The sequence below is a fragment of the Empidonax traillii genome, unplaced genomic scaffold, assembly GCF_003031625.1.
Source record: "Empidonax traillii isolate 1590-97213 ecotype Southwest subspecies unplaced genomic scaffold, ASM303162v1 scaffold273:size739602, whole genome shotgun sequence".
Taxonomy (NCBI): domain Eukaryota; kingdom Metazoa; phylum Chordata; class Aves; order Passeriformes; family Tyrannidae; genus Empidonax; species Empidonax traillii.
This window is the reverse complement of record NW_020955466.1, coordinates 377166-392228: the sequence shown is the minus strand read 5'-3', so window position 1 is coordinate 392228 and position 15063 is coordinate 377166. Positions and strand designations below refer to the sequence as shown.

The 15063-nt window shown below is 39.6% G+C and overlaps 1 protein-coding gene across 1 annotated transcript in view; it reads right to left on the bottom strand.

Annotated features, from left to right (window-relative positions):
- The window catches only part of SLC6A2 (solute carrier family 6 member 2), a 57001-nt gene that overhangs the window by 30274 nt on the left and 11664 nt on the right, over positions 1-15063 (bottom strand). Inside the window, exons 2-3 of the mRNA XM_027889869.1 lie at positions 5496-5627; positions 1572-1809 (exon numbers count right to left, since the gene is read on the bottom strand). Coding sequence (XP_027745670.1) covers positions 1572-1809; positions 5496-5627 — 370 coding nt within the window. The remainder of the gene's footprint in view (positions 1-1571; positions 1810-5495; positions 5628-15063) is intronic.

Sequence of the window (15063 nt, the reverse complement as noted above, 5' to 3'; positions counted from 1 at the left end):
ATCTAGCTGCTAATAAGTACAGGGCCTAGGGACTTCATTACAGCCCCAAAATTCAGGAATCAAAGCATAATGAAATGTCAAATTCACTTTTTATTCTTACCTTCTGAAAACTGCACCTCAAATTTATTTCACAGTGAGGAAAGAACCAAAATATTTCAAGTTTCAATGTACAGACAATCACAAATAGATCTGTTCCCCAGATCAGTGGAACTAAATCAAAACATCATGGATCCACTCTACCCCAAGCTCACCCACTAGAAAGTCAAAATCATCCCCCAAGCACGATGTGATAACAGAACCACTTAAAATCATAAAAAGGCTAAGCAAGAATATAGGGATTACATTTTGCTTTACAGAGGCTTAAACTCAAGAAAATTAAGGAAACCCTTTTTTAAAATGTTGTTTAAATAAAGCTCTGTAATAATGCAGTTCTTTCTTTTAAGATGCAGAGTTAATAATTTCTTTTAGTTCCCTTTGAAGTCAGGTTCTTTGACTAAATGCATACATAGCTTTTTGCTATGAATGATCTACCTTTATATTGGATTTGTGAATTTATCATATATTGTAAGGGCAGCAGATTTCACAGCTGTCATTATTTGCCATTGCAGTGAGTTCCTTTGAACCCATATTGTTTTCAGAGCACTGAGTTTAGTTTACCCAACCCCCTGCCAACAGTTTGTGTGTCACCATTGATCTTTTGCTGTGCTGTCTTCAGAGAAGAAACAACAGCCACAAATGTTTCAGAGCTATAAACAGAGACCTTCAGATCCTCACTGTAGCCAGCCTCGGTGTGACACACACTAGGTTATTTATGGTAACAGTGATGTCCTTTTGTTTCTACAGGGTTGGACTCACTGCTCAGCAGGTGTGTGCCCTGATATCCTTCTACTCCCAACACAGAAATATTAACTGATTATTCAGATTAATTCAACAGCTGATTCAATTAGTCTGATGCTCATCCCCCTTTCTTTCTCCTAATCAAATCCCATTTTCCCCTAGAGGTCCATGATGCAAATATTTATACACAGACTGACATTTTTATTTTCTAGTTCAGTTGTTACCTTTCTGGGGTTGATTTCAAATGTTTGATTTGAGTGTGCCAGTCTGTCTTGAATCATGTTGCACAACACTCTTCTTCTTAGAAATTAGGAAAAGCCTGCCTTCCTATAACCTGGCTCCGTCCTCCTGCTCAGTGCTCCATCTCACTTCATTGAACTATTGAAGCAGTTGAGCAAACAGAGGTCTGCTGTCTGCTCTGAAATATCTTGCAAGGAGAGAAACAGTGCTTGTGTTTCCTTGCCCTGGCAAAGTTAGTGCAAGCAAAAGTGGTACACGGAGAAGGTTCATTTCTTGTCCAGTTCCATTTTGCCCAGTAGCAAGTACTGCACTAGTGTAGGAGAAACCAAAGCTCACAGAGGCAAGAGAGTCACCCAGGCATACAGACCAACATTACAACTCCACTTTAACCTCACTCTTCTGATGCTCACTCTAGAGGCTAGGTGCTGACTAACCTGCAAGAGGGAACACTCTAAGACATAGAATTTTGAATAAAAAACAAAGTCAACACTTACTCATAAAATTCAGCTGCAGGAGTGAGCTTGTACTTCGAGTATTTAGTACCATTGCCAAGCACTGATGCATTGAAGAGTTTGGGATCTGTACAGTTTGGACTGTTCCAACTGTTGTCACAGTTTGTCCAGGGGAGTTCAAATGTGAATGACGAAAATAGATAATACAGAGACCAAGCTATGATAACGTTGTAGTAGAAACCCACGTAAAGAGCTATGAGTATCACTGCATAGCCTACACCTAAAGACAAAGGAAAACTAGATTATACATTGTGTTTGACATGCAACAGTATATGCAAACACTGTAGTTCAACTCAGCCATTCATGATTGCACATTCATTTTAGATCTTCACAACAGTAAAAGGAATTTTTGCCATTTACATACACACATGCAGACACGATGTCCCTGACCTTAAAACAAAAAAATTACAGCAATGATTTTGGAAAATGACTGGCTTTTATCAAATCCACTTGTTTGCCAGAAAAAGAAATTAAGCAATGTCAAAATTTGCCCTTGTACAACTCCATTGCTGATTTGCTTCCAATGCAGAAGATTGCAAGCCCATGTTAGGAGTGAAACTCACTTCATCTTCATGATGTCAGAGACCTTGGCAACTTCTCTTGGAAAAGTAAAGCTTGACACTTAAATGAAGTTTCCCTATGCCTCATGTTCCCACCCTGAACTAGTTTGGAACAGACACCAATCCCTCTCTTGTTTCTTTCCCATCATTACTCTCCAGTTTGGCTTCCATCAGCATGTAACTGGTCCAAAACATGCATGAAACAGTCTGTGCTATTCCACCGTGGTTCTCCAGGTGGTTTTTGGGCATGCCAGTAATCTTGGTGAATATCAAGTTGGGGTTAAACCGCATGTGGACATTCAACCCTTTTTATTATCTCCCCAGCATTGCAGAATTTCCAGTGTGAACATTCTCTTTTGATTTTGAACATTTGCTTTGTATTTCTGCATATTGTGAAGTGTGTTTGAAGGGACCCTTTAGGAGGAAAGGAGGTTTTGGTATTAATGTTGGAGCAGAGCAGAAGTTGGTTGCCAGAATTGCTCAGGAAGCTTGCTTTACCTTGACTTCAGTCATCCTTCCTTTTGTATGTGTGCAGTATTTTTCCCCGAATCCTCCCCCTAAGTTGTTTGTATTGCATATAACAGATAGAGACTACAGCTATTTTATACACTTCTATATTGTCAGAGCACCCAAGCATAAACCTTTACTTCTAATTTTCTTCAGTTTTGATTTTTGGAAATACTGCATAGCAGGCCTAGCAGTTGGAGATTATTAGGCTTTCATATTTCTGTATAAAGCAAGGAAGTAGCACACACTGTGAGTATTAATCCTTGGTTTCAAATTTGCATAAGGAACAGATGCTGACCCTGAAGGAGCTGGCAGTTCAAAGACTGCTGCATGTACAAAAGTTACTCTTTGCTCTTCAGGAGGCTTTTAATCTGTAGACCAGTTTGCTCTTCCCTAACAAGGGAAAAATTGTGAAAGTAAAGATGAAACTGTATTTTTAAATCCTTGATGCTTAAATGAATCTAGCACATGAACACTCCAGTGATACATTAGGATCAGCAGAATGGAGAGGAGGGGGGGAATCACCCAGGGTGATAGTTCTTAAGTATTAAGGTGAAAGTTAAAATACAAATAATACAAAAAATATGAATACTACAAATAATATATGTTGAGCTGAAATTGGATGATTGCTGCTTAAAAAGTGTTCCTGAAATTCCTACAGCTCAGGAGGACCATGAGAGATGTTTCATATCAAGATGAAAAATTAATAGATCAAATGTTTCTTAAATGGCACTTCTCTGAAATCTTGAGAATGTTCAGGAATGAATTTGCTGTCCTGTTTCTAGGTTTTCTTAAAAGTAATGCTGCTCCACCCACAGTCTAAAATAGACCCTGGAAAAATGCAGAGATGAAAACAGACTGTGTTATAAAGGTTACAGGGTATATTTTTAATTGGAGTGTTATGATAGCATCCCATTAGAAGTCCTTAGAGTTCATAGCAGTAATATTCATAGCTAAAATTAGTACTATAGTGCTGTTCATTTAGAGAAGCTGTTATAAATTTGTGTAGATCGTGTACTTTTCCTTTGAGTGAGAGATTTGAGTTATCGCAGGAACAACTCCAAAACAGCAGTAAAATGTGTTTGCAAGCTATCAGAAGTTTTAGTTAAAACTTTAAAAGTACTGAGCTTATGCTGAGGTGCAGATACAACTCAATGCTTATTGTTTTTGAGAATCAAATAACTTATGCTATTCTATATCCTTGTAATAAGAACCCTTAAAAATCAACAGCAATGTATGTTTAGTCCACCTTGAAAATGTCAGCTTAAAAACACAGCTGGAATGTCAACAAGACTATACATGAAATAACTTCTATTTTCTTTTCTCATAATCTTTTCAATCCTGAAGTCAACACATAGAGTACCTCTGAGCACAGTGGTACTTAGCTCAAACACTTTGAGATCCTGAAGGTCTAATTTTTGCAGTTAGGCTTTCAAAATCCTCATTGTCATACAAAGGTATTAACTGATACCAATGGGAGTTTTGATTCTTCAAGGGTCTTCAGGTTCCTGGGTGCTGGGATGAATTTTTTCTCCCACGATAGGATTATAAAAGGGCTAGGAAAATTTATATTTTAAAATTTTGGGGCACCTATTTTATTAACTTGCTAATTTATTTTTTGTTATATCTCTGATTTTGCTATGTGTTTTGAGTTTGAAACCTTCACTTTTCTTATTCTGTAACACTAGATTGCTTGAAGGGGAAAGCTGTATTTTGAGAAAGAAGACTAACATTTACTCAGTGTAACCTATATCCAAGCAGCAGATCCGACAAGTTTGGATTGCTATTGTTAAGCTCCTCAGCTTTTGTCAGTCACAGGATGAACATGATCAGAATTTTAAGGTTCTAAGATCAGCTGAGCTTGACTGGTTTCATTTCAGATAGCTCTGTGTTGAAAAGGCTTTTGTGTAAAATTCAGATACAATCTGGTACAGACACAAGGAAACTTTTATTTCTTTGCTGGTAAGCAATGGTTAAGAAAATTCTTGAGGCTCCTTAACAAACACTTGTTTCATGTACAGAACACCTATGGCTTCTTTCACACAGGGAGATCCCTTTATCCCTGATCAATACCAAACACCCTGATCAGCATCCAAACACCTAACTTGGCTATTTTTCCCTTGCAGAATGGTTTTAACTCGGTGGACAAACAACACTCTAGAGCTTTTTATTCAGCAATGCTGGAGAGTTAATCCTAGTGGAAAACACTCAATAGTAATAATAATGTTCCGATTTTACTAAATGCTTTTCACTGCTGTATTTGAAAGCCACTTAACAAAGTCTGTCAGAATCATTGCTCCCATTTCATAGGCAGGAAAACTGAGGCACAGAGATACCACAGACAACTCGTGTGGTGTTACAAATCTAGTTTCTGAGCTATAGTATTCATGTTTTAGTGTCATAGCCTCTGTGGTGTGCTGAATTCTGCAGAGAATTCTCCATGATCCCTGAATGAAGTAGTGGTTATTTTAGTCAGTGGGGAAGACAGGGCTGAACTGAACTGGATGGGATTTGGTATTTCCCATGTTTGCATTGCCTAACCCTTCCCTCCACCTAGAGGTATCCAGTTCCTCCCACTCCCCAGTATGCAGGGGAAAGGGAGGACAGGGCTGAAGTGCTCCTGCTCATGGCTCTCTGTTGCACTCAGCCAGCTACCACCCTGAAGATGATTTCTGTGGCTTTTTCTACTTTGTGCTTCATCTGTGATAACAGAAAGACTTTAAATTCATGAACTGGGGAAGGGTCACCAAATACCACGTTGTCTGTGAAAGCTGAGAGACCTCTACTTGGTTTGTGATCACCGGTGTGTGGCACCCTCACGGTGCTGAGGGACACTTACCTTTGAAAACTGGACAGATTTTCCACACAGTGGCAGCCCCTTCTCGGTTATATTGTCCCAGTGCTAATTCCATATAGAACAGGGGCATTCCCGCAATGATCAAGAAGAGGATATAGGGAATAAGAAAAGCACCTGGAACGACATTAAGCAGACACTGTAGTCTTTGTATTGGTTACATTTTGCTTTCTCTGCTGCTTACAGTTACTGGCTGAAGACAAAATCATTGTCTTTGGGAAGCAGAAGGGAAATATCAGGAAGGAAGAATCCATATTTTCTTGTCCCTTTCCTGTTTTTTTTTTTATAAAGTCTTGGAGACAGGACCCTTAAAAAAAGCTGCCAAAGCTCCTCTTTCCCTCTAATGTTTCCCCTCTGTTTTTTTGTCTTTAAAAGGGAAAAAAAGGTGTCTCTGAAAACTAGTCCCTAACTGAAGAAAAAATGATGCTGAACACACTTGCACAGCTGAAAGGGAAAGGGACTATGAAAAATTGTGGTATTTTTTTTTTTTTTAGTGTAGTAAGAGAAGTTCAGAAAGGGGTATGGAGCCAGCAACAGAGGAGACAAGTGTGAGTTCCATTAAGTGCAGCTTAAATCATACTGTGTGAGGTGTCTGCAGAAATCTCTGGCTTTAAAATTAATCACTACTAGTCAATCCTATGGAATGTGGGCTTCCATGGCATATGTTGGTTTTTGCTGTAATGAATTCCCTTATTCTTATGAATTGGGTTAGACAACCCCCTCTTTCCATTGGCTCATGGCCATTAACATGGAAGATGTAGCAGGTTCCACTGCTAGAACCAAGCACAGCATCTTTATGTTGCAGCAGGACAGTGCCAGGGCTGCTTGCACCTTCCTGGAACACATCACTTCACTGGGCTGAGGATTCTCCTGTGAGTTTGGACTGTCATCAAAAAACTGTCACCTCTGGAAAAATCAGTGCTAGTGTAGCATAGAGTGTATTGCCAACTGAAATACAAAAGCATCACCTAATGTAGAAACTATCTGCAAACTTCTTGGCTATTTTACAGGATCCAGGTCACAGAAAGATTTCCCCAGTGCATGGCTATATGTGATATTATAAACCAATTACAGCTGGTGTCATGTTTAATAACTGGGTGCCCTGTCAGTTCTCTGTTTTGTGGTGCCTGCAAAGTGTAGCTTTTATTTTATTGCAGAGCTTACTTGGTCAAGAACAGTTTAATTAATGCAAAATTTTGCTCCATTAAAAACCATAAAACCCCCATTATTTGCTGACAGAGTAATTACTTATCCTGAATAACTGACTGCTGTCCTTAGGAGTTGTGTATGAGAAGGAAACCAGATAGTGAAAATCATGGTTCAGTTTTTCAGCAAAATAAAAAGAAACACAGCAGCTTGTCTGTTTTTCCCAATAGAAAGTGGTAGAAACTTTTGCAAACCTTTAAAATCTGTTGTGCTGGTCTAGTAATTGAAAACTTCCTTTGCAAAAGGAAGTAAGTTTGTATTGTTCCTAAATTTATAAACTTAGAGAAGCTGAAAGCATGACTGTAGCTTTCTGAAACACGTGAGTAAGCAGAATTAATTGCACATTTAAAAAGTATTTCTGAAACTATTGTTGTACTTTTAAAAGTCTGAATACTTGTTCCTTTACCTTTTGTGTTTGCTTTTCACAAATATTATTGGTGTAAGCTGCCTAACTGTTCAGAAAGGGAATTTTGAGTATATACCGGAGAATAAGAATGGAAAAACAAACTGCTCTCTTAGTCATACCACCAATCTACATCTAAAAGTAACGTGCTGTAACATAATGGTAAGGACAATGTATTCAGCATTCAGTCATAAGTTTAGTCATTTGAAAGTTGAAATCTCGCAATGGAGAAGAGTCAAGGTATATCAACAGAAAGAAAGAATAGCTTAAAGCTTTGAGAATGCATACTAAAAATTGTAATATATTGGTTGTACCACTTAGGGGGCAAGAATCTTCCTATTCACGATGTTTATACAGAGTGCAATATAAATGCAACTTGCATTTGCATAAGTTACTACAGTATCAGTGATAAATGTTTTAATAATATGTTAGTATTGTTTGTAAGCTGCTTTCTGTGATCGTTATGTTGAACTGTTGTATGTTTGAATATCGTACAGAAAAAATATTTGTATTCAGCAGACACCTGATACCCTGCAGTTCTGAGCTCTGTGTGTCTCAGTGGTGAAACTCCTTCAGCAAAATCAGTCTGGGATACTACATATTGCTCTCACCATATCTAGTATCTGTAGAAATTATTTTAGGTGCTTTTACCATCAGATTTCCTGTAAGTGAGCCTTTGAAGTGCCATCCTTGTCTTCCTGCAATGGTGTCACAGTGTGTGGAGCTGACTCACAAACTCAGCTTGTTTTTGGGAGGCACAGAGTTTGCCCGGAGTGCTGTTTGATTGATGTCATGGGACTGTGGCAAACACGGTGCCTGTTCAGGGGCATTTGTATCTGAGCAGATTAATCCAGGAGATGCGTAGTGGACATAGCTATTAAATGCTGGTTTAAAATACGTGGTTTTTAAGTATGACTAATAGCAAGATGAACTGTGAAGCGTACTGTACTTAGGCATACTTGTTAAAGCGTCATCTCTGTGGCTGCGAGTCATTCCAGGCTTTAGTTAAAGGAGGTTTCTTTCTTTTTTTTTTTTTTTTTTCCTTCCCCCGCCCTGCCCCCGCAAGGGATTAATAAGGTGTGGTGTAATTTTCATCAAAGAGCACTTACACAGAATGGCAGGGTTTCGTAGCTGGGTTACTTTTCAGGTACTAAATGATTGAAGTATTTTGAAATTGAGACAAATAGCAAAGTAAGGGTGCTTAGTCACATTAGTTTGACTTAATGTTTTGGAAGTCTTCTGGAAACTTCTTGTTTAGCAGCTTCTGATTAGGTAAAAAATAGGGAAAAATCAGGAATTTTTGTAAGCATCTTTGTATTTGCTCTTATCTTCCTTGCCAATATCCAGAATCAGATTTTACAGTGTTCACTCAACCCTTTCTGAGATTATGGCCCCTTCAAAGAAAAATAAATGATGGTCAAAGTATCATTCAAATTTCCACAAAACAGAATGGTCTGCAAACGCTTGTAAACAGCATCTGTGTGAGAGCTGTCTGTGACTGCCCAGGGGTTCCATCCTGGAGCTGCTTTGGTGCAGTGTCTTGTGATCAAAAGGTGTTTGGAAGGAGACTTGTTCCTGTCCTGCAGGCATGAACATCCTGTGGGCCAAGGGGGAGCCAAACCAGCATCCTGGGGGGCCTCTTGCTTTAGGTCCACTGGTGTGAATTTGAGCATCATACCAGACTTCTCTGCAGGAGTCACCTTGTTGTTAATGCCTACCCTGTCTATGAAGGCAAAATATTAGGAAAGGAGAAGTGATGTCAGCTGTGTCACTCCTGCCTGTGCCACCAGCCACAGAAACTGCTGTGCTTTACTGCATGAATCCAAAGGCAGATTTGTATCGGCCAGACAGCTGAACTCTTGGGAAGCACGGCTTGGCTAACACTTCAGACCAGCTTGCCAAGATCTACCTACCTCAGAGAGCAGAGGGAATGCAATCTGTGGGATTGCTGCTTTGGCAGTAACATGCTGATAGCACTCAAGGGGATTCCACTCCCCCACGGTGTGATGGGTTGGGGCTGAGCTCACAGCTGCATCCCACAAGGCAATACTAGTTTCAGCAATCCCTAATGGTTCCTAATATCCCTTTACAGCTAAAAATCTGAAGTAATTAACATCTGTAATGCAGCGCTGGCACAAGAGCCATACTTGACTTGCTACTGAGTCACAAGCACCTCAAAAGGGCCTTAGACTGTTGTGAACTGCTCTGTTTCTCTCCTAACAGGTTTCACAAGATCCATATATGTCCCTTTAAAGTACCAGTGTAAACATGGAGCTAAGACAGCTTTGTGTCTTATGCAAAACTAGGTTAGGTCAAGCCCTCAGCTTCTACAAGAACCATCTGTGTGAAACTTCAAGTGGAAACTTACACAGAATTTTTTTTTAAAAACTATTACATTTAATTAATGAAGGACAGGATACAAGACAGGCTTTGCATTCCTGTGTTCAGTGCCAAAACAACTTCTTAATTTTGGTATACCAGAATCCACACAGAGCGTTTCCTCTCTTTGTACCTCAGCATTCTCAGCATTCTAAGGGGTGGGAAAGAAAGCTCAAAATACTCCTCTCAATCCTACTAGGAGGTCTCATCTCACTTTTAAATACAAAAAAACCCCCAAAACATTAATTTACTAATAGTTGAAAAAGAGAGATAATTTAAACAGCTGTGGTTATCCTGAAAGGATTTTCGATGCACAGACAAGAAGTAGGCCAGGACATGGGTAGCTGAAACAACTTTGAACTCTTTGTGCTCATTAGCCTTCTGCATTTGTTACCATGGTTATTTCTGGTCAAAATGTTATACTGGCAGGGATGTCTGCTAAAACAACAAACTTTGAGCAAATATTGCAGTATATTTTCCGATAGGAGAGTTTCCAGTGTTTGCGCAGGAAAAGTCTAAAAACAGAGATCTCCCAATTGGTGAATTGAAATACAAGCTGGTATGTCTGTCTGATCAACACTGCTTGTGGGTTTGTTTGTTTGTTTTTTCTGCAGAATAAATAGTACTTCAAACAATTACAATAAAGAGTTGATAGAAAAGGTAGCAGTACGTTGATAGCAGTTTGTTTGCTTGGACAACAAGGAGAATGAGTGGAAACTCTAATCTGTGCAGAGTCCTTGAATGAAAAACGAAGTCCCTGAAGCAAAGATCTTGAAATCAAGATTGTGCAAGACCCCCATGGGTAGAAAACTGGGTAATTAGAAAGACAGGTATTTCTTAGCACATGAAAGTTATTCTGGCTCTTCAGCAGACAGGCCACCAGGCCTGCACAGCCCCCAAGGGCACCTCTGAGCCTGCTGCTGATGCCTGGGAAGAAGGGGTGGAATGTTTTAAGACCTTACTGACCTGAGGTTAAAAGCAGTAAGAGTTTGTGTGGCACAGCAAAGAGAAGACAGAGATACAAAGGAGCGTGATGTAACCCCAGGTCAAAGACAAGATGATGATGATGTTAACAGCAGCTCTATGATGATGCTGAGCCCAGCCAGCAATAGATTATAGTTGTCAAAAATAACATTTTTCTGCAAAACAGATTGCATGACATACTATAAAAACTTCAGCAGCACTTTACACATATAAAATGCTCTGAGTATACAATAAAGTCTTCCAAGTATGCAAACTTTTTTCATGGAAAGTATTTCTGAATCATAAAACCAGTGGAGCTATACCATGGTGAGTGGCATGTTTCTTTTGAAGCCTTTATATTTAGCTACTCCCTCCAACAAATTGCTGCTAGATTTGAACCTATTTATATTACTACTCTCAACTTGGGCTCAGAGCCTTCAGTTTTTTCAGAATTGCAATTTTAACAGCGTTCCTTTCACTCAAAAGAAAGTGAAAACAAATAGTTTCCAGAAATGGTTCAGTGCTGTTGGCTGAGGCCAACTGAAGCCTGCATTTTTTGTCTTGAGCTGTTAACCTGCTACTGCCTTAAGATCACTTGAAGTGACTTTAAGCTCAGTGTATTTATAAGCTGGTCACTGGGTAGTAACAGAAAGGGTTACCCAAGCCCTCCCCATGGAAACCCAGTCATCTCTTAGGCTTTTGTTACAAGAGTCATGAGCTAAAGAAACCCATTAGTAGCTATTCTGAACAAATTAATGAGAGTTAAATATACCCAGCCACTCAGAGCAGCATGATTCATTCATAAATAACACCCAAGGCATTGGCCAAGGTCCTATTTACATAAATTAGTGAAATGATCACATTTACAACAGTGTGTAGTTTAAAGATAATTGCAGGCACCTACAAGAATAGAACTCTGGCCTGTGTTTGATAGGAAATTAAAGAATAAATAAAGAGACATGGTAGGTTTGAGAGAATATAAATTGGGTTGATCCAAGGTGGCCAAGTGTGGCAGTGGGAGCCCTGGAGCTTTGCAGGGGATTCCTGCTGCTGACCTTCACAACAACATTCTCGCTGCAGCTAGCTTAGCAAAAGAACAATTCCCATCATCTACCATGAGTGTGACCATTGGAAGTCCAAAAATTTTCTTTCCAGGTTGCAGTGACAGCTTTTGTTATAACATCCCGCCTCTATAGCAGAGGTACTATCGAAGCTGGCCCCTTTGTTTGTAAATAAATGAGCTTTACCTGTAGTTTGGTAAGTAAATAACATGGAGTTTGTAACGATGTGAAAGCCTAGCTACTGAGATTCCTGCCCAAATCAGGACAGGGGTTGTAGGAGTGGTAGTATTCTTTCCTGGAACAGATAACACTGTTGGGAACAAAACAGCAGACTTTTTAGTCCACAAGCTCTTCAGAAGGTCTCAGTCAGAGGAGGTGAGTAGCACTGGACTGCTGGGTAAGCCTGCAGGTGCCTTGCTGGAGAATGTTGCTGCTTCACAATACACATGGCTGGAAGCTTAAGAGATGTTAAATTAAGAGGGGGAAATACTATTCTATCATTTTATTAATAGGAGTGTTCTATTGGTGGCTTTCCCTCCCCCCCCCCAATCTTGCAATTTTTAGGGGTGACCACAAGGATATGTTCACCTGCTATTGCATATCAATAAAACCACCCATGTAAGGTGTAGGCTGTACATCAAATGTGCAAAAAGCAAGTGTCTGTCAAAATGTACCCTGCTTTATTGGTGGCAGAACATCCCTGGCTAAAAATATTTTTCAACGAAGACATCAGGAGGTATTTTCTGTGAGCTTGTGGATCAAGATAAGGAGTTTTTTTCTGCATTCCAGCACCAGATCCATAATAACATAACCTCATGTGATAAGTTTTCCTTAAACTGTACGTCCTGAAAAGACAGTTTTCTGTGATATACAGAATATAGTCATGTACATGAAAGGAAATATTGCTTCATCTGCTTAACTGCCTCTTAAATGTAGGGAAGTCCTTGCCTGGTGCCAGGGAGATTTTGGCAACTACAGTTTTACTTTGGTTCAGATACAGACTGTTAGTCATAGTTTTCTCTCTCTTAGAGAACTTGTATGTTCGTTTGCGGGTTTGGTTTTTTTTATTTTTTTTTCCCCTCAGTCAGCTGTAAACTAAAATGAATGCTTTCAAAATTCATGGATCAATCTGATGCCAGAATGGCTTGTTAGATACTTTGATCTAATTTCCTAATTTTCTCATATATACCATGGTTTCAGACAGAAAAATATACAAACCTGACTTGTAGATACCAGACAAACCCTTTGCCTTTTTTTTTTTTTTTTACTTTGTTTCATAGGCTAACAACTTTGCTGCTATAAAACATAATTTTAAAAATTCATTGTTTCTAATTTGAAGATATATAACATTTGATTTGTGGCAGTGATTTCCCTGATGAATTAGAACACCCTGAAACACTTTGTTTCCTTCCTGAGAAGATGCTTAAGTGCTGTAATCAAGTGTTTCAGCCTTCTTTTTATAATCTGTAGAGACTGAGTGAACTAAACTAATTAATTACAGTGTAATAGTGATACCTGTTTTTCTGTTTTAAGTTGCCACCTTGTAGGCAGTTCTTGGTGTAGCATGTTCATATGTTGGCAGGTTGAGGAGCTATGTAGGCACTTTCAGTACTTACACTGTTATGGTACCCACTTCCTGAGCTGTCCACTTGATGCTTTAGGAATGCTAAGTTTATATCCCTGAGATGTTTCTCCACCTTACTAGAAAAGAGTCTGGGATGAATCCTCTGGATTTCAGCTCCTCATTTAGGTCAGTTTTAGTCCTTGCTCTGGTCTTTCTACTCTACCACTCTCAGGACTGTCCTTATGGTTGCTACTCTCTGTCCTGTGTGCATTGCACAGGTTGTACGGGGGGGACATTCCCCTTGTTATGCCCCTTGTGTTTGGTGCCTAATTCGAGGGGATAGGACTGCCCTGGCAGAGCTAATCAGAGCTCCAGGAGTAGCTCATGGGCACAGCAAGGCAAAGGATGTGAAATGTGCTTTGTTCTGTACACGTAACAGGCCAATTGCTGGTTTGCAACACGATCTCAGATGGAAGGTGTTTCTCTTAAACACTGCTTTTAATTTGCAGGTTGTCAAAGAAAAAAACAGCCCCCAAGTTAAGTATCCTCTGGGGAGGATACACTACCCATTTTAGGCAGTGTGAGATTCATAACTGTGCCAGGGTAAAACAGAGTGCCCAAGACATCTTAAATCAGCTCTAGACAAGTGCCAAGCAGCTTTCAAGAGGATTAATGTGCAAACCAATAGGAGGTAAATGCCTTGAAATTCTACTAGAGAAGAATCAAGGATAACAATCTGTGGTACACTTAAAACTTGCCTTACCATTTAGTGATTAATCCATTTCTAAATCGTAACTTCAATTTTTGGACTCAATGACTAAAGCAAAACATTCCTTTTCCTTCCAGGCTTTATTCGAGATTTATTTGTAATGGTGTAATACTTTATGTACTATCATAAAAAGGCAAAATCCTGTATTCTTATTGAGGATTATAGTTGCTGCTGAATTGTGCTAGTATTTTGGAAGGGCTGGGCAAGGGTAGCTTCCAAATGGCTGTGGCTTCTTTACTTTGTCCCTTTCTATTAGCACTGAACGCAAGAATTTCTTCATAGAAAACCTGTCCATTTGAAAAAAGTCTTTATTTGGCATAGGGCAGTGCTGATAACACTCTGTGTGCACTGCAGAGCCATCAGGTGGGGTCTCTGAGAATTTGGGCACTGTGAGCACAAAGTAAACCTTCTCACTAGCCTTCCTGCAGCAGGAGGATTCTAAGAACTACTTATCTTGATATTGTTTTGCTAGAAAGGGTAAACAGAGTCTCTTCTGACCAGTATGAAACTCCAACAGGGTTGCATCAATTTACCTGTATTGGCTAGAAACACCAATCCTTCATTTTCTGTCCTCCAACTACTCTCCCTCTTCTGTGGGAATTAATCAGACAAGAGTTTTTATTTAAGTCTGAAACTTAAGTTCTATGTTTGCTCTTAGAGAACTATTTTCCTAATAGGCTTCAAGCAATGAAGTAAATTCTTCCCTCAGTCCAAGCTGTCCAGTACATGCTTTATCACTGCCATTCTGCAGCAGGGCCTCCTAGCTGGAAATGCCAGGGAAGAATGTGAAAAAGACCACAGGGCCCAGCATAGCTCACTGCCAAGATGAAGCAGAGCTATTAACAGTTTGAAGCAAAATCCTTCTTGTTTCATCACAGTGCAAGCTTTTGCTAGGGCAGATTGCTGGGCAACTTTGTCCACTGATTATTCAGACCTTATGATAAATCGGTGTGGCTGGGCTTGGTGTTTGCAACTTGTCACACGGCAATATTTTTTGCGGCATTTCTAAAGAGCTTTGAGCACATAATACATCATGTCTGTAAACTGGTATTTAGAAAGAAAAATGTAGGTGATCTTGAAGATCTCCACATCTCTTACTTTAAGGTTAGAGACAGTGACTTTGTCATCAGCCTCCATATAAGACCACGAAGGATTAACTGGCTGTTTAGGAATGGCCTGGGAACTGTTTTCTGTCGCTTTCTTTTAGG